This window comes from Pteronotus mesoamericanus, unplaced genomic scaffold (genome assembly GCF_021234165.1).
Source record: "Pteronotus mesoamericanus isolate MK-2021 breed Mesoamerican mustached bat unplaced genomic scaffold, CSHL_Meso_final contig_75, whole genome shotgun sequence".
NCBI classification, from domain to species: Eukaryota; Metazoa; Chordata; class Mammalia; order Chiroptera; family Mormoopidae; genus Pteronotus; species Pteronotus mesoamericanus.
In genome coordinates this window covers 4,523,903-4,548,154 of record NW_026555249.1, presented here as the reverse complement: position 1 = coordinate 4,548,154, position 24,252 = coordinate 4,523,903, and the positions used below count along the sequence as shown (strand labels likewise).

Below are 24,252 nucleotides of genomic sequence, written 5' to 3'. Positions count from 1 at the left end.
CTTATTTTAATAGATATAAATTATTATGAACAAAAATGCCAGCTTGGCTTTATATAGTTATCCTAAACTTGTCAATGATACTTTTTAAAAGAAAAGGTTTACCCATTAGCTCAACATTACATTTTAAAACACGTGTGCTATTTGGAGGTAATAATTTTTTAGGAGGAGGAAAAAAGATGTGCATTCCTTTTTTTTTCTACAAGGTTAAGAAAACTCCTTCTGTTTAGAACAGTTTTTATGACTTTATCTTTTCTGGGTCTATTTACATGTATGTCTATGTACAACCACTTGAATACACATCTCTATAAATATGGTCTTACAAGTCATCTCAGATTCTTTGCTCAGAAAGAAATCATCTATATTGAAGAGACTGTGAATAACAGTTGTGTTTCTTACTCTCTCCTTGCTAAAATGGAAGGGTTCTGAAGTTTTAAAAAATGAGCAATTTGATAACTCGCGGTCACTCTGACACAGGTGTAACCAGGTAGTAACAGAAACAGTATTAACCTGCATTTAATGCAGTAGCACTGGAAGTTTCTTTCCATGTGATACAAGGGTCTATGTAACTTTTAATTACACATAATCGCTGTAGGAAATTTTAAAAATGAGGATCGCTCAGAACTTGATCAGTAGGAGATAATCCCTGCTGCCCTCTATTTGATGGTCACCCCAGCTCTGTGCGTTGATTGGGGCGTAGACCATCCCTCCTTCACAGCAGGGACAACTGCGGTGCAGGCAGGCTCAGCTACTTCCTCAAAGGTCGCCCCGCCAGTGTGTGGAGACAGTGGGACCAGGCCCCAGGCTCTCCTTCCCCGGCCTTGTGCTGCCCTTCCATTAGCAACCACAGGCCCCGTGTACACGTAAGAGGGTGAGTGTATCTTTTGGCCAAATGATCTGACTCAACACCTGGACGTGTTCCCTTACCGACCTCCTGATACGTTAACGGGCCCCCGAGCAGCCAGTGCACTGAAATGAATGACTTTTTAAAACAGCATTCTGTCATTATCTTTTCTTGCAGGCAGATGACCCTATGCTTTGTAACACACTCCATATTCATTCACGCAATAGCCACTGAGATCCCAAGTAGCTAAGGGAAAATCAGTTACCTTTTCCCCAGTTCCACCTGGTCGAAAACCAGTCACGGTCACTTGCCCTGAAGTGGCCTGGACCTTGGAACCCAGACCACGGAGGTCGTCGGCTCCCTCCGCCAGGCTCACTGCCTCCGAGCCGCTGCGCCTGGCCTCGGCCTCCGGCCTCTTGCAGTGTGGGCTGACCCTGGCCACTGGTTTGTGTCTGGACCCCAGGCCTCCGTTCTTCTGCTGCGGGGAGCTGGCACTCTCCGTGCTCGCCGGACTCTGGGGACTGGCTCTGTATTCCAGTTTGGGGGAACTCCTGGACCCTGACAGTTCCTTCCGCCCTGAGCTGCCAGAGCCACCCCTTGGGGCCTCTGCAGAGGACAGCAGGCTGGCCGCACGGGGAGGAGGGGCCCCTAAGTCCCTTGGGACGCTCTCCTCGAAGTTCGATGAGCTGCCCAGGAGAGGCACTGAGGAGGCCTTGCTGACCAGGGTTTTCGGGGGGTGTTCCTCCTGGCTGTTGACACCCATGACCTTGGAAAAGGCCATTGAGACGTGCCTAGAGTCGTCCTCCGTTCGAGGCCTGCTGGGCCCCGGGAGGGTCCCTGGGAGGGAAACGCAGTCGCCTTCGCCGTCGAGCTCGTCCTCATCGCTGGCGTCATCGGCCTCGTAGCAGCCCACCTTCTTCTGGCGGAGGAGGGGGTTTCGGAGGACCTGCGGGCTCCCAGGGAGACTGGCTTGTCGGGCAACTGTCACCTGCTTGTGGAAGAGCCCAGAGCCCCGCTGGCTTCCTAGACACACAAGGCTGTTGGCCCTGGCTTTTCCTGGTTCCTTGTGAGCTGGTGGGAAAGGAAAGTCCAATGAAATAGTTAGCTGTCTGGCCTGACCTTCTCATTCACCCCTCCCCGAGCGTCTCCGCATTCACAGCTGCCCGGTGGCAGCCTGTGGCCACTGGGTGCCAGGCTTCCACGACAGGGCTTCTTGAGGCTGCACAGAGCACAGTCAGCCTCCCTCTCTCGTTTTCCTGCCAGCCTCCCTTTTTGTGTTTTTATTTTTTACCCGAGCCTCTGGATTGTGGAACTTAAACATGGACGCTGCCTAGAAACAGAAAGGTGTCATTTGTCACCACCCAGGGTGTCTAACACATTGCCGGGGTCCAGCTCAGGTGCTGCTGCTGAGAAACCATCTTCAGGAGGCTGTCCAGGGACCAAACAAGTGCCCCACGCCCAGGCCCCCCTATCACCTGAGGTCCCTTCTTCATCGGCAGGCTTGACCAGCAGACACGTGAGCTACTAGGCTGTGCGGTACAGGGAAGCCTGCGATTATAATCTATGAATAAATTCCACCAGCAAAGGGAAAAAGGGCCCGGGCTGCTCTGCCAACTCTGCATCTTGCCAATAAGTGTGGTGAGAAACTACCTGTGCTTCCACCTGGAAGTGTCCCCCCAGTCCAGAGGAAGTTCATCGGGTGCCCCAAGCAAGAAGCAGGGTGATGATCGCCTGCCTCTTCTAAGGGGCATTTTCTTGTTCACACGTTTGAACTACAGTAAGAGAGGAAACCACGCCAGCAGAAGTCTGAGAAGTCAGTACAGTTCACATCGGATCATTGTCTCATAGAATAGTGAGAAGATAATCAATGAGATTAAATGTCTGGCCCAGCCCGTTTACCGCAGACTTGAGTGGCCAGCCATGAACAGCGGCTGCACTTTCCAAGAATAAACTCTGAATTTAGTCCGTGTAGACAGGCGGCTTCTACTCAACCAGAGGCCTGGCTTCCATTTCTCTTTTCCTGTTATAGGACCATGATGTGTAACCCAGTGTGGCCCGAGTCTGAAAACAGTCACCACTTACTGGAGGTGCTGGGCGGCAGGCTGCCGTCCTCAGAGGTGCTGCAGCCGCTTCCTGTGTGGTCCTCGTCCTCGGAGCCGGCCACCACAAAGTCTGACAAGGGGCCTGGGACGTCGTGGGCAAAGTACTGGGAGAGTTCAGATTCAGAGATCAAGGAGTCCTGTTGAAGAAGACAATGTTGGGTGGCTCAGAAGGCGCATCAGAAGTGGATTATTTTAAACACTAATTACTTCCTATTTTTCCAAGAACACTTTGTTCTAATCCCTGGTCATTTGAAACAGCTGTGACGGTAAACACACCCTTCCATTTACTTTAGGATGGCTCATTAAACATTCAATGAATCAAAAGCCAACGGTGGCTGCCTGAGGACGTTTTTTAAGGACAAAAAAAAATTTTTTTTTTCTTGGCCAAATGTTTGGCAATGATCAGAAAAGCCACAGCAGCCATGTAGCAACTCTCCCAGGAAAAATAGTGGGGAAGAGACAGGAAAACAGAATGAAATTCCAAGCCAGTGGTTCGGCCTATCAATGAAACAAAACACAGGGGAGCTTGAACCCCACACGCTGACCTGCTGGGACGGGGGTGGGGGTGGCAGCCGAGAAGAGCCCACCGGCTCTGTAAGGTTGCGGGGCCCCCAGAACTGGCCAGGGCCCCCTTATTATCGAGCATTTTGAAAACTGGTTTTCAAACAGCAGCTCAGTTCTTTTGTTTTTCTATTCTTTTCCTGGATAAATATTTAAGAAATGAAACACACACTTGTGTATTTGTTCTCAAATCGGCATTGTTGCTATTTCCTGTGTGTGCGGTGGCCAAGTGACTCGTGGACAGGAACACAGGCTAGGCCCACAGTTGGCTTGTGGGCTCTGGGACTCTGTTTGGGAGCCAGCTGGGTGAGGCTGCAGCGCGCCTTGACTCACCTTTTTTGCAAAAGAGGGACTCTTCAAGGGGGTACCTGTTGAGGGAAAAAGTCACCATATTGTCAAAACAATGAAGCTCAAATCCTTATAAATAGGCTCACATCCTTAAATAGAAAAGGAGGAGCCAAGCACATGAAACAGTTTGCCTAGCACTTGATGGACCTGTACACAGGTATCGACATGCATGTTGTCTACCTGGGTCCTGAACCCCCGACCCGTCCCGCCCCACCTCCCAAGATTCTGCTCGTGGTTTAAGGCTTAATTCAGATGCTACCACTTTCATGACGATCCCGGCTGAAAGTAACTTCTTCTGAATTTCAAACATATTTTGTGCTACTCACACACTAATTCCCATACATGCAGTATAACTGAATTGTAAGTGGGTGCATCTCCTCTCACTCCCTCAACTCTTTTGCTACGTACAGGGCTGGAACACTTGCTGGTCTGACCCCAGAGCGCTCAGCCTGGCACCTTCGTTACAGGATGAATGAACAAAGGGACAGCACCCAAGAGACTCCGACAGAACTGGGGAGAATGCTGAGTATCTTTTAGATTTTGGTTAAGGAAGAAAAGACTCAGCATTGAGACTTTAAATTCTATGCCATGAACAAAAATATCTTGGGCATGAGGACTGTGCTTAACAGAATCTTTTATAAATGGTCGGGGGGTCGTGCTGGGATTAGCAGGGTGGCTTTCAGGCAGGTCAGGAGAACGAGCTGGTTGCAGAAAGAGCTCATTCTGGCTGTGCCATCGTTTTAAATGTATTAATTATGGATGCAAATGATCAGGTATTTCATGGTTTCCAAGATTTCCTTTTCCTCTGAGAACCACGAAGTCCTGTCTCGGTTCCCTTTCCTCCTGACAACAATCTTAACGTCAGGAATATCTCAAGGGCAGATGTGCTGCCAAGGCCGTTTAGGGTTCCACTCTATAGGGAAGGTGACTTGTAAAACTCGAGGCAAAGCTTCCTATTTTAAGTTCATATGAAATTCTTACGATCTCAGTCCTCCTCTGCCTGAGCTGTTCCATGTAAGAGGGGAAAAGTATGATTTCTGCAGCCTCTAGCACCTTTCTTAAGTTGACACTTTTAATTTGTGTAAAAGAAACCCCAGGTTTTGGGATGGATGATAGACTCTGCATCTAACAACTGATACACCATACAACTGATATTTTGGTATCTCTTCCCGTTCACCTAGAACATTTCAAATACACTGTACCAAAAACACATGAAATGCTGCTAACTCACTTTTGCAAATTATCTTCCAGCAGTATAAGAAGCATGAATCATTAGAACTTTCATACGGCAGATGAAATAACTGCAGAAATCAAAAGTAGCAGCTAAGAGAAAGCAGAGAATCTCCTTGACAGCTACTTCTGCCCAAAATGATAATCACAGAGAACACAGTAATACTGCGTGGGGGTGCCCCGGGGGGAACTCCTCGGGACACTGCTGAACGTTGAATGAAAATGTGCAATTACAGTACCTGAGCCAGGAGAGGAACCAGCCTCTCTGCTCTCCTGGTAAGTGCTGCGCGCTATCACTTCATCCATTTCCTGCTCAGAAACCTGAGTTTCAGCAGAAAGCACAAATTAGATCTTATTTATTTATTTATTATTTTCCCCCAACAAAAAGTAGCTAGAAGCAGAGGCAGGAGCTGGGCACAGACACGGAGGGAAACCAGAGGAATAAGGATTCTGAGCAGCCTCTGAGGTGGCCTCTCCGGGCGCGTGAGGGAGAACTGGCTTTACCAACTGCTCCAACCAGATATTTGAAACAAGACCTTTGCTTGGCTCCCACGTTCATTAGGCAAAGCAATCAAGTGCGACGGCTGATACCTGCCTCTCCCTGAAACACTCCTCTTTTTTCCTAAACTTTATTTAAACAATGTTGAACTTACATACTTGCAAGACTAGCCTACAAACAGTGGACTCCTCGCCTCGAGCCACCGTTCGTTGGCAACCCGCCACGTTTCCATTCATGCTCTGTCCTGACACACCCCATGCTGTAGCTTTTCACTAAACTACTTGTAAGTTGGTCACAGACGTCGTGACCCTTCACCCGTACATTTTTTCACGTAGCCCCCTAAAAACAAAGGACTTCTCTTAAATAACCCTGGTACTATGATCAAATTCAGGAGATTTGATGTCGACATGGACAGCTGTCTACTATACATATATTTCATGTTCCATTTTAGCCAACTGTCCTAATGCCCTGCTTCAGAAACACCGTTCCAAGCGCGTCTTGGGAGCAGTGCCCAGAAGGCGTGATGCCGGCCGGTGGCGAGGCGAGGTTCTCCTCGAGGATGCAAACCAACGCGCAGATTCTTTCACCAGCTACATCTTGCCAGGGGAAAAATGTCATGTGACCTAAATGCTGTGCACAGTGATCCAACATTGACATGCTGTGCAAGCCCCTCACCTTGTGGACGTCTGTGGGCTGTCACCGACCCATGTTTTTGCAGAGCAATAGCTTTACAGAATCTTTTCCCCTTTTTCTGGTAATCCAGAATTTGATTCTGGAGCTAGCAGCTGTCTCTTTGGTCTCCTTTAAGACAAGGTGATTCCAAGCCTTCCTCTGTCTTTCATGATACTGATTTTGGAGGACAGGAGGCCAGCCCGAACTGTCAAAGGATTTGTTTAATAGTTTCTTTATGCTTAGATGTAGGTTTTGCATTTTTTTGGCAGAAAAACGACAAACATCATTTCCTTCTCAGCACACCCCAGGGGCACTCCGGGTCGGTGTGTTTTGTAATTAGTGATGACTCTGATCCCTTAATTAGGGTGGAGTTCACCCTATTTCTCCCCTGGGTTTTTTTTCTTTTTCTTTTTGTCATTAATGGGTAATCTATGAGGAGACAGTTTGAGACTATGCCAATATTATTTTCACTCAATGGCTTATGATCATTGATAATTCTTTTTTCCCCTTTATTTTTATCGTTGACACTAATACAGATGTCTCCATTTTTGCATGAATCAATTATTATGATGTTTTCAAAGTAGTGATTTTTTAACTCTTCCCTTTTAAAAAAATTTTATTTATTTATTTATTTTTAGAGAAAGAGGAAGGGAGGGAGAAAGAGAGGGAGAGAAACATCACTGTGTGGTTGCCTCTCGTGCACCCCCAACTGGGGACCTGGCCCACAACCCAGGCTTGTGCCCTGACTGGGAATCGAACCAGCGACCGACCCGCTTGTTCACAGGCCGGCACTCAGTCCACTGAGCCACACCAGCCATGATTTCCTTCTATATTTACTGGTACCCCAGTAAGTTCAAAGATTTTTTTCTGCCCATCCGTTGTTATCCAAACTGTCATAATTCAGGGGAAGTTTTTTTAAAAAAGCCTGAAACATGCTAAACTATGAGATGTTTTAAAAAGACAATTATGAAACTTATAGTTTCTTTTTTAAAGATAAGAATATTTAAAACTTAGAATGATAATTTTTTTATAGTAACATTTATTATAAATAATATTTGGATAAGCATAGCAATTTGTCTTAAGTAAATAAATATTTCTATATAGGACTCAGCATTACATTTTACCATAATCACATCATGGCCTTTATGTAATACTTTCTAGTAGGTTTTACAGGAAACAAAATGTACACAGACATGCACACAGGCCTATACACTTACACCCACCGTCCCCCCACCCCCACCCTCCATAAAGCAAAGGGTAACTTTGTAAAACAAGCCAAGGGAGACTATCAGCTAAAACAGTAGTTGCAACTTTTTGTTGCTATTAGACTTTCAATATCTGCAACTGCTCTTCTGAGTTGGGGTTTGAAACAAGTGAAAGATTTCTGGATAATTCCAATTGTGCTGAAAGTCCCAGCACCAATTAAAATGGATCTCTCTTCCTTCCTCTAATTAACATAAGCTGGATGCGGCTGCCTGAGCAGGTCCGCTCTCGGCTAGTCTAGACCCCGAGGGTCTGACTACCCAACGCGGGCGGCTGCTGCTCCCGTCGTTATGAGAAACAGAAGAAAAGAAAATCCTTGTGGTATTTCTCTTGGAACAACATGAAAACAAGGAAGCACATACATTCAGTATCAAAATGTACTATTGGCATGAAATGCTAGGCTAAGTGGTACAAAAATACATTAAACATAAAATGGAATCCTGACCCAAAGAAAAATACAGTATGATGTTACAACTAAGAACACCATGTTTACCTAGGAAGAAACGTGAAGTCCAGCCAAACAATTACGGGAATTCGGTTTTGCTGGACATTATGCCCAGCCCCATCCTGACGACCATTCCATTACGGCTGCAAACACGGATCACCTGTATGTCCAGTGGATCACAGACCATAGTCCATCAGGATTATGCTTTGCCCTGAAATGCCTTGTGTTTTTGTTCGACTGTATTAGCAAATTAGGCAGATGCTTCTGGGCTGAGAGGAAGTGAACTCTGAACAAATCATGACCTGAGTTAAGGTGGAATGGATTTTGAAGTCAGACATGCCTTGAAGCTGTTAGACTGCAAACCACCGAGATCTTGACTCTCTATAATGCTGTTGAGGGACGTGCTCGGTCAGCCACAGCCTAATGGAGTGCTCCCCAAGGCGATGGGAGGGATGGCCGTGTGGCTGGTGGAACCCATGAGAGGACCCCGGAGGAAGGAGCTAAGGCTGTCCTGGCTGTCACAATGAGGCAAAGCAGTGTTGAAAGTGACCCAAAGAGAGTCCTGGGGAGAGCTGGAGACAGGGAGCAGCAGATTCTAAGGGAGAGTGTCAGGACTGCGGAACAGAATGGGGAAAGAGGGGATGTGACAAGCAGAGAATGTGGAGAAAGGTAGAAGCAGGACTTGTTTTATATTACTGATAGCCAAGAAGTTTTCAGGTAAGAGGGATTTGAGATGGCACACAGACAAGAGAAAAAAAATCTGGGGAAAAAAAAGCAGCGGCGTTGACTCTGAATCAGTGTAATGACAGTCTCTGTCCGAGCACTGTGGGTGAAGTTGCCTTCCCCGGTGAAGGCATGGAGTCCCAGCCTAATGGCGCTTCCTGGGACGGGGGAGAACCAGGAACCACGGCCGCACGGAGACATTAAAAAAATGATGTCATAAAGTTAACACACTAAAGAAATCTCAGACATGTCCTGGTGGTTGTGGCTCATTGGACTGAGTGCTGGTTTGCAAACCAAAGGTCGCCAGTTCGATTCCCAGTCAGGGCACAGGCCTGGGTTGTGGGCCAGGTGCCGAGTAGGGGACGAGCGAGAGGCAACCACACATTGATGTTTCTCTCCCTCTCTTTCTCCCTCCTTTCCCCTCTGTCTAAAAATAAATTAAAAAAAGAAAAAGAAAAAAGAAATCTCAGACATGGTGCATAGGAAGGAGGGCCCACAACGTCTTTTGGCACTGACATCTGATTCTTAAAATGGCACACAAGCCACCATCAAGCTCAGCAGCCTGGGACTGTTTAGGGTATAATCAAAGAAAACTACAAATAATGCAAGGGTGGCCAGATGACAGGCATGGAAAGAACTAATGTTCTTAATGAACATGGTGAGATGTTAAAAGATTGAATTTTGTAAAATTCAACCCAATTACAATGTTAGAAGCTAATTTAAAAGATTTTTACACTGAGCACCCAATACAACAAAGCGCTCCCTTCAGCAGTATGCATTCTAAAGTTGGAGCGGTACAGAGAAGATTAGCCTGGATGACACGCAAGCCTGTGAACTGTTCCTTATTTTTAAAAAAATCAGTGTTCAAAGAGGGTTAAAACAGTAGAGTTGAGTTGAATTTGCTGAAGCATTTTGTGATTAGCTTAAAAAAATTAAAAGCAATTGCACAAGTGTCGAAGAGATAACCACATAACAGCAGGGGTTACGATAATCCGTAAGTTCCACACAGGTTCGAAGTGTGGATATTGATGCTCAAAAAGAAAAAGTATCAGTGGACTCCCAAGCCTCATTGCGGAAGTATTCTGGTCCGGTCAGAAAAGGCCTGGCAAATCATCTGGTCTCAGGCTCTCAGATGGTCCAGGCGCAGAAACCACAAACAGGTTCGACATCTCACCAGAGGTCACACGGCCAGCTGGGGGTTACCCAGAGCCCAGCACTCCTAGCTTCTACTAAATTTTAAATTCCCATTGTCAAAACTGACTAATAAAATTTTCTAAGAACGCGAGGACAAAGGAGCCAAGTCCTTCCTTTCCCTTGTGTATCTGTCACCTCGGCCATTGTGTGGCCTCAGGCTGATTCCCACCCCTAGCTGAGCGCACTGTCTCTCTGCAGAGTGTGTGTCGACATTGCAGTACATGAGCCACTGCTACTGGACAAATAGCCAAGCCATCTTCCCACACCCAGAAACAGTACGAAACACCTCACCTTTGGATTAGGGTGCCGGCCGATGACAAGGCGAACGGGTCCTGGGGGGCATTTGCTCAAGATGGCGTGGACTTTGCTTAAAGCAGCATGGCGGACGTTGACTGAGTTCACTTCCAGGATTTGATCTCCGCGGCTAGGGAGGCAACATAATCAACACCACGCTAACAGTTAGCTTTTTACAAGGTTTCCTTCTGGGAGAGGCCCCTAACAAGGAATCTTTACTGAATACCTTAAAGAAGCCCATGATAGCCTTTTCATCTTGGCACACATGTAACAGAGCAACACATTCATATAAACACATGAGATGGGAAATTGGCAAAGGCCATTATGTGTAGCTACCCACACTCTCAGAAGTAGTCAAGTTAAATGCAATGGATGTAAGGACAACAACGCAGGCCGCCATTGCTTGAGCACATAGTGCATGCCAGGCACCATGCGAAGCAATTCACAGAACGATGTTTGAAGAGGTATTATTATTCCCGTCATGTAGAGAAGACCACAGGCTCACAGATGTCATCCAGATGTCACACACTGTGGAACTCAGGTCTGTCTACCTCTTGATCATCACGTGATAGCCCCTCGACCACCAGACCACCATCGGTTTCTTTTTCCCTACCATCTTGAAATGATTATTGTAATATAACTTAAGGAGGAAATATCTGAAGCTCAAAGGTTACCCAAGAATTTGTAAAAACGTTTCAAATTTGAACAAATGAGAAATTGAGGACAAGATGCCCATTTCTGACTTGAAATTATAGGGAGAGAACTCAGTACAAGAGAACAAAGCCTCTTTATATGGGGTTTGAAGAATGTTCATTTGGCAGGCTCCAGGCATATGGAACCATTCAAGAAAGAAACATCATCTTGGGATGTCATTAAAGGATTTTTTTTCCTTGGGTTCTCAAAGTATATTTTCTTTAATGTACTTTGGATGATTTGCTAAAATTTTTTTTGGTATGGAAATTCACTCTGATGATTAACTAAAAACATAATATAATCTATTAACAGGGCCCCAAAATGGCAACCTCAAGGAATGTCATTTTGACAATTCCTCAACCACTCAAGGACTTAGAAACTTATGGGGGAGAAAGGTGATACTGTTTGCTCAGAGTGCTTTGTGCAATACGCACACATTCCTGTGAAGTTTGGGTGGGCACAGGCCCATCGCAATGGCTATACAACAGAATACCTAGGCATGCCTTGTATAAACAGAATACCTGTCCTGCAACCCGGCTAGCTGCCTGAGGTCAGACACGCAGTGACTTCAGATAGTAGGCATCTAGACCTCACCATCACCACCCAGGAAGGAATGAAACCACAGAAAAGGTTTAAGAGATTATACTTAATGAAAAAGGCCTCCCATTCCAGGGTATAATTTGAAGACTCTCTTGTATCCAGTGATCCCGAACCATTATGAACCATTCCCAGCATCTCAAATGAATTGTACATAACTGAACATAAAAGTGAAAGAAAATATTCAGATAATCATTGTTATCTAAGAGTTGTATTTTGTCGTTTCTGAAACTGAACTTCTGTGCCCAAATAGCATAAAATAGGAAAAGCCAAGATCCAGAGTTCTCTAATTCAACCAAATTTCACTTAGAATTGCTTGTCATCTTTGGAGATGCTATTAATTATAATCCTGGCTATATTTCTGCAAATAATAGAAAGATTTAGAATCCCACAAAGGGATGTAATAGGGCAGGCATCTTACATGTGTATGTATTCAGATATTCCCGAACATGCCAGAACCCTGCACTGTCAGGCTGACAACAAACCTCAGATTGCTCTCCATCTTGGCCACGGATCCCGGGGCGAGGCTGTGGATGTAGATGCCCGGGGGGCTGTTTTCCAGAGCCAGGCAGCAGGCCCCAATGCCTAGTCCAACTCTGGGCTCTGTGAGGGCAGTATTCAGAGAAAACAAATGACACCAAGAAAGAAGCGTGAGTGATCTGAAACTGCATGAGTGTATATTCAAACCAATAGCCATTTATTTTTTGACCAGACTCAGAATGTAAGCCCTGCTTTTCTTTGTGCACATTGCCATATGCTGTTACTGAAATGAGCCCACGGCAGAACCGTGGCTGACTCTGTGCTGTGGCTTATTCAATGGTCTACTCTGCTCAGTCTAAAGAGCCCCGCAAATCTATTTTTTTGGAAATAGGCAGAGTTGAAGTACTCTATTTCATTCTGAGTATACAACTTCAGGTTTTCTTTTATTTCTCGTTTTAGCACCTAATCTCTTGATGATTTAATTGCTCGTCATATTTCTACAGTAGGTGGGCAGGGAAAGAAAACAAACATGAAAAGCAGTAAGATTTGGTGATCACTCATGACTTAGTTACTGGTGTTAGTTGTATTTTTAACTGTAATCTTTGTTCTTTGAAATTTTATATTAGTCCCAAAATTAAGCTGGTTAGTGGTTTTTGTAAACATGAGTGTCTGATAGACAGTGATTTCACTGGGGGAGCCTGTAGGCTGCTGGTAACTCCTCTTCTCTTTGGTATGATGCCTAAAATCTCTGATATTGATCCACTGTCCATTTAGAGAATAACCCATGTTGCTGGGAGCTGAGTGTTCCAAAGGAACAAGTCATAGAAAAAAATATAAAAAGTTAACCTAAGAACAGAGAACACATATGTGAGGGCCCGCAATGAAAGTGAGGAATAGCTGGTATCACCTTTGTTGAGCGTTACTTCCATGACAATTCTGTCCTTGGGCCCAGGGGCCTTCCGACCCAGCGATAAAGAGCTGCTTTCATCGGAGCCTACAGCTGGGGTTCCCCCACTGGCATTGAAGTTTGGGGAGCTGGATCTGCTCATGTGCGTGGGTGTCGAGCAGGGCGTGAGGCTTGGACTCAGTAATTTTGTGCGTACCGTTAACACAAACAATCCACTCCGGATTTGCTGAGAAAACGAAAAGAAAGTAGGGCTAAAACATTCACACTGTCCCCATTGCAAAGGGTGGAAAAAAACCAAACCAAAACCAAAACCAAAACCAAAACCAAAACCAAAAACCCAATCCAGAAGGAAATTAAGAAAAACATAGGAAGATAAAGATCAATAAGAGTGTCATTACCTTAAAGGTATGAATGGCTTCTTGAAACGTCAAGCCCTTTATTGGTATTCCATTTACATCTAGGATTTCATCCCCTAGTGAGCAAGGAGGAGAATTACATTAACGTCCAGCTTTAATTTACGGGAATCTAACTGCTCAGTCAGTACAAGAATAGGATACCACATGGTCCCTGATTTACAGCTCTATAAAATGAATTTTATTGTTTCAATCCACTTTCCTTAGTGTAGGTCCCAGGAATGTCACAAAAAGGAACAATTAATGACAATGCATACTCTTTGGCAGTAACTCTGTATTTCCATCTTTAATTAAAACAACTATGGGAAGCATCATGGCCTTATTCTTTAGCCAGTGCCAAGTTTAATAACAGATGTCCTATGTTTAGAGATCAAACTGCAAAAAACTGAGTCCCAAGTCTTTCCTTATGGTCTTTGTTTAACAATTCAAATCCACTGGCAATGAAGCATGAACACACACAACATGTGAGAAGCCACTCCTATCTTTGCAGAAAGACAAGCTCCTTGAGCCCAGAGAAGCATCACAGGGCTGGGAAAATGGTTTCAATAATAGAGACCAAAAGCTTGTGAGATATTATTTAGGAATGGCAGGCCCCCCCCCAACCCCTCGGCCCCCACCTTCTAGATGCCTGGCCTTGCTGGTGCTGGTCCAGGTTCTCGGTCATTAAGCTGCTAAGTCATTACACGCTTCTATGTAGGAAATTATTGGAGGCTAACGTCAGCTTGCACACACATCCTCTCTCTTTCTCCCTCCCCCACCTCATCCCGGACTCATCTTCAAGCCCAAGGAGGTATAGTTAGGTCATTTTTCAAGTTGTTGATAATGTCTGCTGGGAAGAGGAAAGAACTTGGACATCCTGTTGACTTATGAGAGTTTGTTTCTAGTTTGTATTCTTGTAACATGGTCTGTTTTTTGAAATAACAGTTCATCAAAAACACTACAAAGGGGCCCCCGAGAGGAGAACAGATGGACCCTGCACAGCAGTGCGGGGCAGAAGAGGGGCTTCCCTTACCTATAACAGAGTGCGAAGCAGAGGAGGACCCCAGTGCCCTCCCCCTGGATGGCTGATCCCAGGGGAGCGCTGCGCATTTGGTGAAAGGAAGCCTGTACTGGAGTTTAAAGATGTAGCAGCTCCCCACGCATTTGTTCTGTGCTTTCTCTTTAATGCAATTACAGAAGTTGTAAAATAAGTGAAAGAATCTGTTTAAAAATCACCTGGCATAACTGCTTACTCAATTAGGTGAGGCTTTGGGTTTGTTTCCACATGGGAAAAGGATGGAAACATTAAAATGATTGCTCATGCTCCAAAAAATCTTTATACAAGATTCTAAGAAGACAGACCATTCAACAGGTTGACAATCCATTTCAATGACTTGTCGTCATTGTAAATGAATACAGATGAAAAAAAAAAGTATTAGGAAGCTTCAAGTGCTATTAACCTTTCCTAACTATTGATTTTCCCCTCCACTTTGCTCCATTCCACCCGCAGTGCAGGATGAATTTCAATCAAGCGAACACATGGCACATCCATTATAAAAATGCTCTGCTGTGAGAAGTTTACATTGTTCTCTCCGTAGACAAAAACACCACCTGGGAGTCACCCCTTCCTCTAAGAGAGAGAAATAAATATTCTGCCATCAAAATATTAAGCCTGCTCACGAGTCAGCTTTAGCAGACAGGCTGCTGGGGTCATTCTGCCTGAAAAAGGGGACTCCAATTCACTCCAGCACTAAAAAAAACACACACACCAAAAACCAAAAACACAAACCAGTTTAACTCAGCAGGACTTCTACTTCGGTCCAACTGTAATGAAGAGTCACAGCCTCTCTGAAGGTAACTAGAAATATTGCGATCAAATCCTTTCATGAAGAAAGCGTATCAATAAAAAGGGGAACATCAGAATTCATGAATAAGTTCTGGGGATCTAAGGTAAAGCATGAGGACGACGGTTAACAATGCTATTTATGTTCTTGAAGACGGTTAATAGAGTAGAATTTAAATGTTCCCTGCAGACACACATGGCACAGGTGATGTGAGCTGACGGAGGGGCTGACGAACCTGACTGCGGTAAGCACGTCGCAGTATATAAGGGTGTCAACTCATCATGTTGTACACCTTAAACGTACACCATGCTGCCTATCAATCGCAGTGCATAAAGCAGGGCAGGGGTCGGGAGTGGGAGCCCTTGTTTGGTACGTTTATTTGTGGCAAAATGGAAGGTGCTATGGAGAATGTAAAAGGTTTTTCACGTATCCAGCCCTGAGGCAAGGAGGGGACCACAAATCCTCAGGATTTTTCAAGGCAAGGAGCCCGATGATGGACCAAGGCCATAAGGTAGGCACTGGAAGGCCCAAATAAAAAGCGGCAAGCCATTTTTCACGTTACCGCATTTAATCCTCACAACAGCTCTTCAAGGTTGGTATTAACACCCCAAGTTCCTAACCGAGGAAAGTGAGTCTCAGGTTACAACCGCCCGAGGCCATGATGTGAGAAGTGCTGGAATCACAGCTCACCCCCGCTGAGGACCTACCTTCTTTAAGTCTTCCGTCCTCCGCAGCTGACCCATTGGGGAAGATGGTCTTCACAAAAATCCCCATCTGTCCTCGGATGCAGTCTCGACCGCCAGCAATGCTAAAGCCAAGGCCCTGCACCCAAAGCAGACGGGGGTCCAGGCTGTCACTGCGGCACTTCGCCGGGGCTCCCCCCCATTCCGGCTTCCCGTCGAGGGCATCCTGCCCAGCCCAGCGCTGGGCTGAGGCGTCCTCCCCAGTCGTGCTCGTGGTTACGCTAACTAGCGGTAGATTCAAGTTTGCGTTTCCTTCTTCTCCCCCTGCCCCTGCCCCGCCATAGCTATTTGCATTGTGCTGGCTGTGCAGCCCGTTGGAGGGAGAAAGTGTTAGGATGAAACATGTAAAGTTGCCAGTATTTGACGACCTTTGCTCTCCCCAAATGGCAATTTCACATGGATCAACTAATAGTTCACGAGAGTCATTTCATACTGTGCAGGTGCCATATTTGTTTTATTCTTTTGTTTCAGTCTTTCCATTTTGTGTAACATCAAGCGAACATTTTGATACTTGTATAACGATCCAATTACATGTACTATTCTCTTTATGATAATATCAGTATCATGAAACTCATTCAAAAGGTTAACTGGGAGTATTCCCCGAAGCCGCGGGGTCTGCTTTTCTCTTAATCGTGGTGAAAGTCGGGGCACTCACCTCGCCAGTAATTTCGCCCTAACAGCCGGGGCCGGGGACCCCTCAGGCCCTAAGGGCGGGAGGGTGTGCCCATCGTGCCCAGAGGCCCCCAGGAAAGGGCGCCCGGGGCCACTCAAATACACGCAGAGGCCACAGCATCTATTCCTCTCTAAACGTTTTACTTTCTATTTCATATAAAAACAGCAATAAACAGCCACCATTCCAAAAATACACGCTAACATTCACCGGGAGGGCAAAACAGCAGGCGGAAGAGCGCGCACCTTGCCTTTCTCTTTGTACAGCCCGATGATGGAGATGACCGACGGCCGGATGAGCCTCCAGGGGGACTCCACCTGCGTGGTGCTCAGCGAGCGGGTGGACTTCTTCACGATGTGGTAGTCCTGCAAGTGAGCAGACCGCCCGGTCAGACAGAGCCTCGCTCGCCCTTCTGGGGCCTCTGGCATGAAAACACATTCGGATTCGGAAAACCTCGGTCGTTTTTTGGGTTAGACGGCCATCTCTCTCTGGGCCAGCAGCTTCAAGAGCATTATTACAAATAGCATGGGAGGCACAGCCCCTCCTGCACTAAATTTCCACGCCTTCTTTCTCCACAGAAAGAACGGCTTGGAGGCCACAGACGTCTGGTATTTCTTTCAACGGCACGCCACGGCTCCCGCGTCCTGCCCTCCGGAACGGAGTCAGGGACCAGAGACCCAGCGGTCGCAGAGATGTCGATGACCACCAGGGCTGGGCTCTCCCTTGGAAGGCGCCCTCTGCCCCCGCCCCACGGTCGCGATCGTGGCTGGAGAGCATTCGCTGTTTTAAGCTTACTTCACTCACTCAAAACCTTAAGCCTCTGTTTCTTGTAAAACCCAAATGCAAATGCAGGTATGACTGTTAATCTGTATAAAACATCCCACTGAGAAACTGCAGCCGCTCCAGTTCTAATCCCTCACGCTTGGACAATAAAATGTCTTCCCATGGGCCATGCTTTCCCTTCCCGGCACAGAGCAGAGCAAACCTTCATCTCTTTTTTCTGTCCATCACCCCGATATACACATGTGTAAGCAGGGCACACTATTTATAACATAAACAAGGGATTACAGGAATCTATTGCGAAAGCATTCCTACAGTCTAGCTCCTTGTTATTTTTCTTCTTAGAATAAGTTTCTTAAATGACAGATTTTCCAGTATTAGCAAAAAAAAAAAAAAAAAAAAAATCACTTCATATTTAGTATGAGGAAAGAGCCATCAGAAATAGTTTTTATCCTTAATGGGTGTATTTTACTTTCAAAGGTAGAAACAAGATATCTGCTAATGATATTTTTGTATTCCTGGCAGCTTAGAACAATTGTATTTTGCAGTTTTACAAAACTTCTGCCAGCTATGTTGGCCTCCCAGACTCTGATTCAATTAGAAAAAAAAAAAAAAAAGATGCTGGCTCTGCAAAGTTACTGGCCTTTTACTGAAACCCCATGGAAATGGCCATACAGTGCCCATGCGTTTACAGCCGCTGACTAGAGGGGCCCACGTGTGGACTCCAAAGGGAACTCTCTCTGACCACCCATCTCCAGCAGCCCCTCACTCCGCCTTCGCTTGGGGACCACAGGCCTGTCTGCTTCACTCTTCTCTCTAGCAGTTTCAGGGGGGCCCACTGAACTTTCTAGACCTGTGCTATCCAAGGTGGTAGCCACTAGCCACCTGTGGCTGTCTGTATTTAAATTAAGAGGAATTAAAATTAAAAACACGGCCCTCAGTCTCACTAGTCATTTTTCAATAGACACATGTGGCTACTATTTTGGGCAGTACAGATACAAAACATTTCCATCACTGCAGAAGTTTTAATGGATAGCTCTCTTCTATTTTATTTTTTTATCCTTAACCAGGGACATGTTTATTGACTTTAGAGAGAGGAGAAAGGGACAGAAACATTAATGTGAGAGAGAAACATTGACTGGTTGCCTCCCGCACACGCCCCGACCAGGGATTCCACCTGCAACCCAGGCTTGTGCCCTGACTGGGAATCAAACCTGTGACCTCTCGGTTTACGGGATGACGCCCAACCCACTGAGCCACACTTGCCAGGGTGGATAGCTCTATTCTAGACAATCCTTTTTAGTGAAGGAAGAGAGAATAAGAACAAAGGAAGGAGAATCTTGGGAGAAAAAGAAAAGGGTAGAAAATAAGAAGAGAAGACCAAAGAAAGGGCAATTTAAAGAGACAAAAAAACCATCTTTCCTGTAGTATCTTTACTAGCCTGTGCTTCCTAGTTCCCAGGAGCCTGGTTGGAACTAGGTATTTACAGGCTATAAATACAGCCGGTTCCCTCAGCAGGTCACCACCTCAGCACTGGACATCCTTGCCCGCAACGGCTGTCAGCCCTCTCCCATCCTCCACACTAACTGCAGTGCCTGACAGCGTGGCTCTCCTAAGCTTTCTGATCTCTCCCTTGGTTGGTCCGACTGCATCATTCTGAGCAGGTCACAGGCTTGTCTCCAGTCTGGAGGTGTTTTTACCCGGTCTCAAGCATGTGTTTTTGCTCTGTTTTCTCTTGATGCCCCAACTCAAGGTGCCTTTGGGCGAACTGAACACACAATAACCCGATCAGCAATGGCCTTGGAATTGTGGGCACTTTTCATGCAAAGCTTCCTTCCCAGTGATTCTGGCACAGCACTTTGAGCAAAACAGTTCATCTCGTTGAGATTCAGTTGTTCTATATGTGAAATGATGACACCACATTTAAAGTAAGGGCCTGACCCAGGTGACCTAACCGGGTCCTTTCGAGCTCTACGATCTATGTGTCCCCCAGCACTTCGGGTGTCATTACCGCCTCGCCCTCTTCTCCTCCGCCTCTGCCTCATCACAGGCCTGGAGCGAGATGCCAGTGGTTCCTCTTGAGCCCCCTGGCTGATGGGCCAGGACCTGAGAACCTTCCTCAAGTTCGCCAGAGACTGAGCCTGCCTCCAATGCGGTCATGAGACACCCACCCAGTTTGAACTGGGTTCAGGATGATGTAATTGAAGAGGAGTCCCCATTTGGAGTTATGGAGCCCCAAGCACTTATGGGGACGGGCTCTGGGATATTAACATCACCACCCACTTCACCCCTCTCTGCAGCCCCGTCTGATTCCTGTGTAACATAAGGATCCCAGGTACAGCATAGGTAACACGCCACAACACACTCCCTTCCTTCTCTCACGCAACCCAGCATCGACCCACCCAGTTGTTAGCCTGACACCTGATGTGCCCACTCAACAAGTAACGGTGGTTCCCCCCAGACCGTGCGGCGCCACAGTCTCCCAGCAGCTGAAGGCAGCTCTCGGTGCCAAACCACGCAGTAGGAAGGGGGTCAAGACATCAAGATCCAACAGGGGATTATTTTTCTCTATTGTTTTCAAATATTGGGCTGACTTCCTTCTAGCCTCCCCAGAGAGACCTCACTCTTTGTATTATATTTCTAGTCCCAGATACTCCTGGCCCACACGGACGTGCAGGTGTTCAGAACCCAGAAGCTCTTGGTGGTCTTTGGAAGAATAAAAGAAAGCCTAGAGACCCAGGGGTGGAAGCATGCTCTTTCCTCCCCGACCGGTCGGCTGTGACTGCGTGAGAAAGCAAGCAGCTCCATGGCACTGCCTACCTGTGCTGTGCTCGAAGACTCCAGCAGCTGGGGAAGAGAGTGCTTCCGGCCATCTCGGGACACCTCCAACATCCTGGCCCGGGGGTCCCCATTTTGCACCATCAGCTCGTTATACTCTTCAACAGATTCTAGACGGTGTACGCCCCCTTGAAAATACATGGGAAAAAGACATGGCTTGATATGGGACAAACAGAAGCTTAAGAGCATACACAGGGACAAACCTGTGGTATTTATATGCACAGTCATGGTCTGCAGAAGGCCTGGTGTCCAATTCTTTCAAAACACCAAGCTCACCACGTTCTACCATCAAGCTCTCCATCAGATCAGTGTGTGTTGAAGCAGTCATACCAGATTATGAAGAAAGTACCAGTTTTTGAAGGGATCAGATAAGGGAGATGTATACACGAGGGGGGACCCAAAAATCCCCCAGAATTATCTTCTGGAGGGCAGGTCCCTAGTAGTACAGGCTTCCCTCCACTACCTGAGTGTTCTAGGAACCCATCTGTACCAGTGTACCAGCTGTTGGTGTTGTTGAGAGGCTGCATTTGGCTTCAGTGATTTTTTTCTGAAGACTCTCTGAATGCATTCGCCCATTTCACTATGGGTGATTTACAAGTGCACCTGCCCACACCGTGCTGAGTGTTCAGCAGTTTTTGACCGAAAATGGCATGGCTCCTGTGCCCCACCTCCCTTTTCATGTGATCTTGACCTAGGGCGACTTGGTTACTCTGGATGAAAAAAGCCCTGAACGGGAAATGTTTTAATACTGCGGAAGAGGTGAAACAAAAAACAGCAGATGCACTAAAAGGCATCAAAATCGATGAGTTCAAAAAGTGTTTTGAGCAGTGGACAAAAATTCTCAAAAGGTCTATTGCATCAAATGGAGAGTACTTGGAAGGTGGCTGAAGTTTAAACATGTAAGAACAAATACACAATTTTTAATAAATAACTTCTGCGTTTTTTGGGGTCTCCCCTCATGTTTTACCCCAGGAAGGTGCAGCCGTGGTTGACAGGGCAATAAGCAACAGCGAGAATGCTCCTCTCAGGAGGCTGTTTTCTAGTGATGGGGGCGCGTCGCTCCGTGGTTGGTAGAGGTCCATTGCTGGGGCAGACGTGCCCTTTTCATGTATAATAATGACATTTAAAATAAACTTAAAAGAATTATAACAACTTACAGAAATGCGCACAAATAATAAACATACAGTGTCATGAAATTTCACAAAGTGGATGTACTGATAACCAACACCCAAACCAAGAAACAACCTTGCCAGGATGCAAAAGCCCATTTTGTGTTACTAACCACCTCTCATCCAAGGGTAACCACTACCCAGGTTTCCAACATCACACATTACTTTTGTCTCTTTTCAACCTTTATATAAATAAACACATGCAGTATGTACTTTTTTGTGTGTCTGGCTCCTCATTCTTTTAAAAAAAATTTTTAAAAACCGGTTTACTGATTTTAAAGAGTATGGAAGGGAGAGTGTGAAAGAGAGAAACATCAATTGGCTGCTTCCCATACGTCGCCGAATGGGGATTAAACTCGCAATCTAGGTATGTGCCTTGACTGGGAACTGAACCCCCAACCTTTTGGTGTACAGGATGATGCTCCATCCAGCTGAGCCGCACCGGCCAGGGCTGGCCCCTCATTCTTGGCATTTGTTTGTGAAATTCCACCATGTTGTTGCATGCCAACAGATCGTTCATCCCATTTCTGTGTACTATTTTGTTGTATAAACACGCCATTTCTGTGTACTATTTCCATGTATAAACATCCATTCTTTTGCGGATTGACAGTTGGTTTACTTCCAGTTTTAGGTCTAAAACAAGGGTCAGTAAACTGTGTGTGTGTGTGTGTGTGTGTGTGTAAAGGCGAGAAAGTCAATGTTTTAGGCTTTATGGGCCACAAATGGTTTCAGTTGCATATTCTTTACAAAACTTTTTACACCCACTAAAAATGTTTAGCTCATGGGTCATACAAATACAGCTATTGGCAGTAGTTTGCTCACCCTGATCTAGACCATGCTGATCCTGAAGATTCCTGTTACACGTCATGCCTGTTGGATGTGGATCTGGGAGCGGAGTTGCTGGGTTACAGGTAAACATGCACCTTTACCAATGTCATGTCAGCAGTGTGCGTGAGTTCTAGTTTTTCTACGTCTGTGTCACACTTAGCGGTGCCAGTCTTTTAAATTTTAGCCACTGTGGTGGCTATAGAATGGCATTTCATCATGGTTTTAATTTACGTTTCACTGATGACTAATTGTGACTGAGATTCTTCTAAAATATTCACTGGCTGTTTTTCTTTTGTAAAGTGCCTGTTCAAGTCTTCTACCCATTCTTTTATTGTGTTTCTGTCTTTTGTTGTCGGTTTACAGAATTTTAATTTTGTTAATATATTTTGGATATTTGCATAGATCGTGGGATTTATGTATTGTAAATATCCTCTCTATGTCTGTGACTTGCCTTTTCACCCTCTTAATGTTATTTTTTTATAAGCAAAAGTTCATACATTTAATATAGTGAAATGTATAGATATTCTTCCCCCTTTTTGGTTAGTACTTTTGTGTCTTGTTTAAGAAATTTCATAGTAATGATTTTTAAAGACACCTTCATCAGTACATCCTTTATATTATATGTCATTTAAAAATAAGATAATTTAAGGGACTTTAATCTTAAGTGATGGCTTAATTACCTTGAATTAGTAGCTATAATCACATTACACTGTATCAGTGATTTTTAATCTTTTTCATCTCATGGCACACATAAACTACTTACTAAAATTCTTCAGCACACCAAAAGTATATTTTTTCCTGACCTGACAGAAAGTAGGTGTAATTTTTTATTCACTCCCACTGGATGGCTATTGTTGTGTTGGCTGTTGTCATTTTTAAATGTGACAACATTTAAAGGGAATTTTCTAAGGGAAAAGAGGTCAGTGCCACTGATCAAATAGTCAGGTACTGCATATTTTAAAAATTCTTGTGGCACAGTGGTTGAAAATTGCTGCACAATATGTATGTATATATGCGTATGCATGTGTGTGTGTGTGTGTGTGTGTAGCTATACACACATATAGAGTCTTTGGAATATCAAGCTCTCCTAGACTGTATAATGTTTTATTTGATGATCTAAAACTTCAATTTACCTAAAAGTTTTTCATGGGATGAAACAAGATAATTCTGTACTCTTTTATAAATAATACATTGGTGAATTTTTTAAAAACATATTTTTAAAGGTTTATTTATTTTTAGAGAGAAGGGAAGGGAGGGAGAGAAACATCGATGTGTGAGAGACACATTGATTGGTTGTCTCACACGCTCCCAACCAGGGACCCAGTCCACAACCCGGGCATGTCCCCTGACCAGGAATCGAACTGGCGACCCTTCAGTTTACAGGCCGGTTCCCCCAACCCACTGAGCCACACCAGCCAGGGCTTGATGAATTTCTAATAGTGATTAAAAGTTAGAGTAGGGCAGACAATTATTTTAAAATGGACATCACTAAAGGCTTAGTTTTTCAAAAGCTGAATATTAACTTTGTTATACAGGTTTTCAAACACCTGAAATTCCTTTGCAGTCAAAGAAAATTTTCCATTTAAGAAGATCACAAGCCTAAGGCATTAACATGGCTAAATCAAAAATACCAAAATTAAAAGGGAACCCTGCTGGCAAAAAAGAAGACATGAAGTATGAGAACTCAGGTTAAAATTTCAGAAAAAATGTTCCATGAAATCACTTTAGTCATTTTTTTGGAGCCAGACTGGGCAAAAGTTGAAGTGGAAATGGCTGGAACCTCTTTACAGAACACCTCCTTAATAATTCATGACCAGATTAATCTCTCTTGGCATGCTTACTCATCTGAAAAAGATTGATTAGAAGAAAATTCCTTTGGAGCTGACAGGGAGGCACTTGCCATCAACAGAAGAGAAACCACATACGGTAGTGTCTGAGATAACAGACTGATAGGCAAATACCAGGGTGACTCGCTTTAAGAAAATACGAAATAAATATCCAAGTTTACAAGACAAATTAGGAGCTCATCACATTAAAATCTTCTGTATTCAAATGTCTGTAGATTGAACATATTTCACAGCACTGACTGCAGACCCAATTCCTAAAGCCTCTTTAAAAGGCCTCCAAATTGCTTTTCCA

General features: G+C 45.1%; 1 protein-coding gene across 1 annotated transcript in view; it reads right to left on the bottom strand.

The window, feature by feature from the left end:
- PDZD2 (PDZ domain containing 2) overlaps positions 1–24,252 on the bottom strand; it is a 203,250-nt gene that overhangs the window by 14,364 nt on the left and 164,634 nt on the right. Inside the window, exons 8-18 of the mRNA XM_054583993.1 lie at positions 20,099–20,244; positions 16,744–16,863; positions 15,793–15,907; positions 13,248–13,321; positions 12,850–13,075; positions 11,948–12,065; positions 10,170–10,302; positions 5,322–5,403; positions 3,838–3,872; positions 2,924–3,080; positions 1,107–1,912 (exon numbers count right to left, since the gene is read on the bottom strand). Coding sequence (XP_054439968.1) covers positions 1,107–1,912; positions 2,924–3,080; positions 3,838–3,872; positions 5,322–5,403; positions 10,170–10,302; positions 11,948–12,065; positions 12,850–13,075; positions 13,248–13,321; positions 15,793–15,907; positions 16,744–16,863; positions 20,099–20,244 — 2,012 coding nt within the window. The remainder of the gene's footprint in view (positions 1–1,106; positions 1,913–2,923; positions 3,081–3,837; positions 3,873–5,321; positions 5,404–10,169; positions 10,303–11,947; positions 12,066–12,849; positions 13,076–13,247; positions 13,322–15,792; positions 15,908–16,743; positions 16,864–20,098; positions 20,245–24,252) is intronic.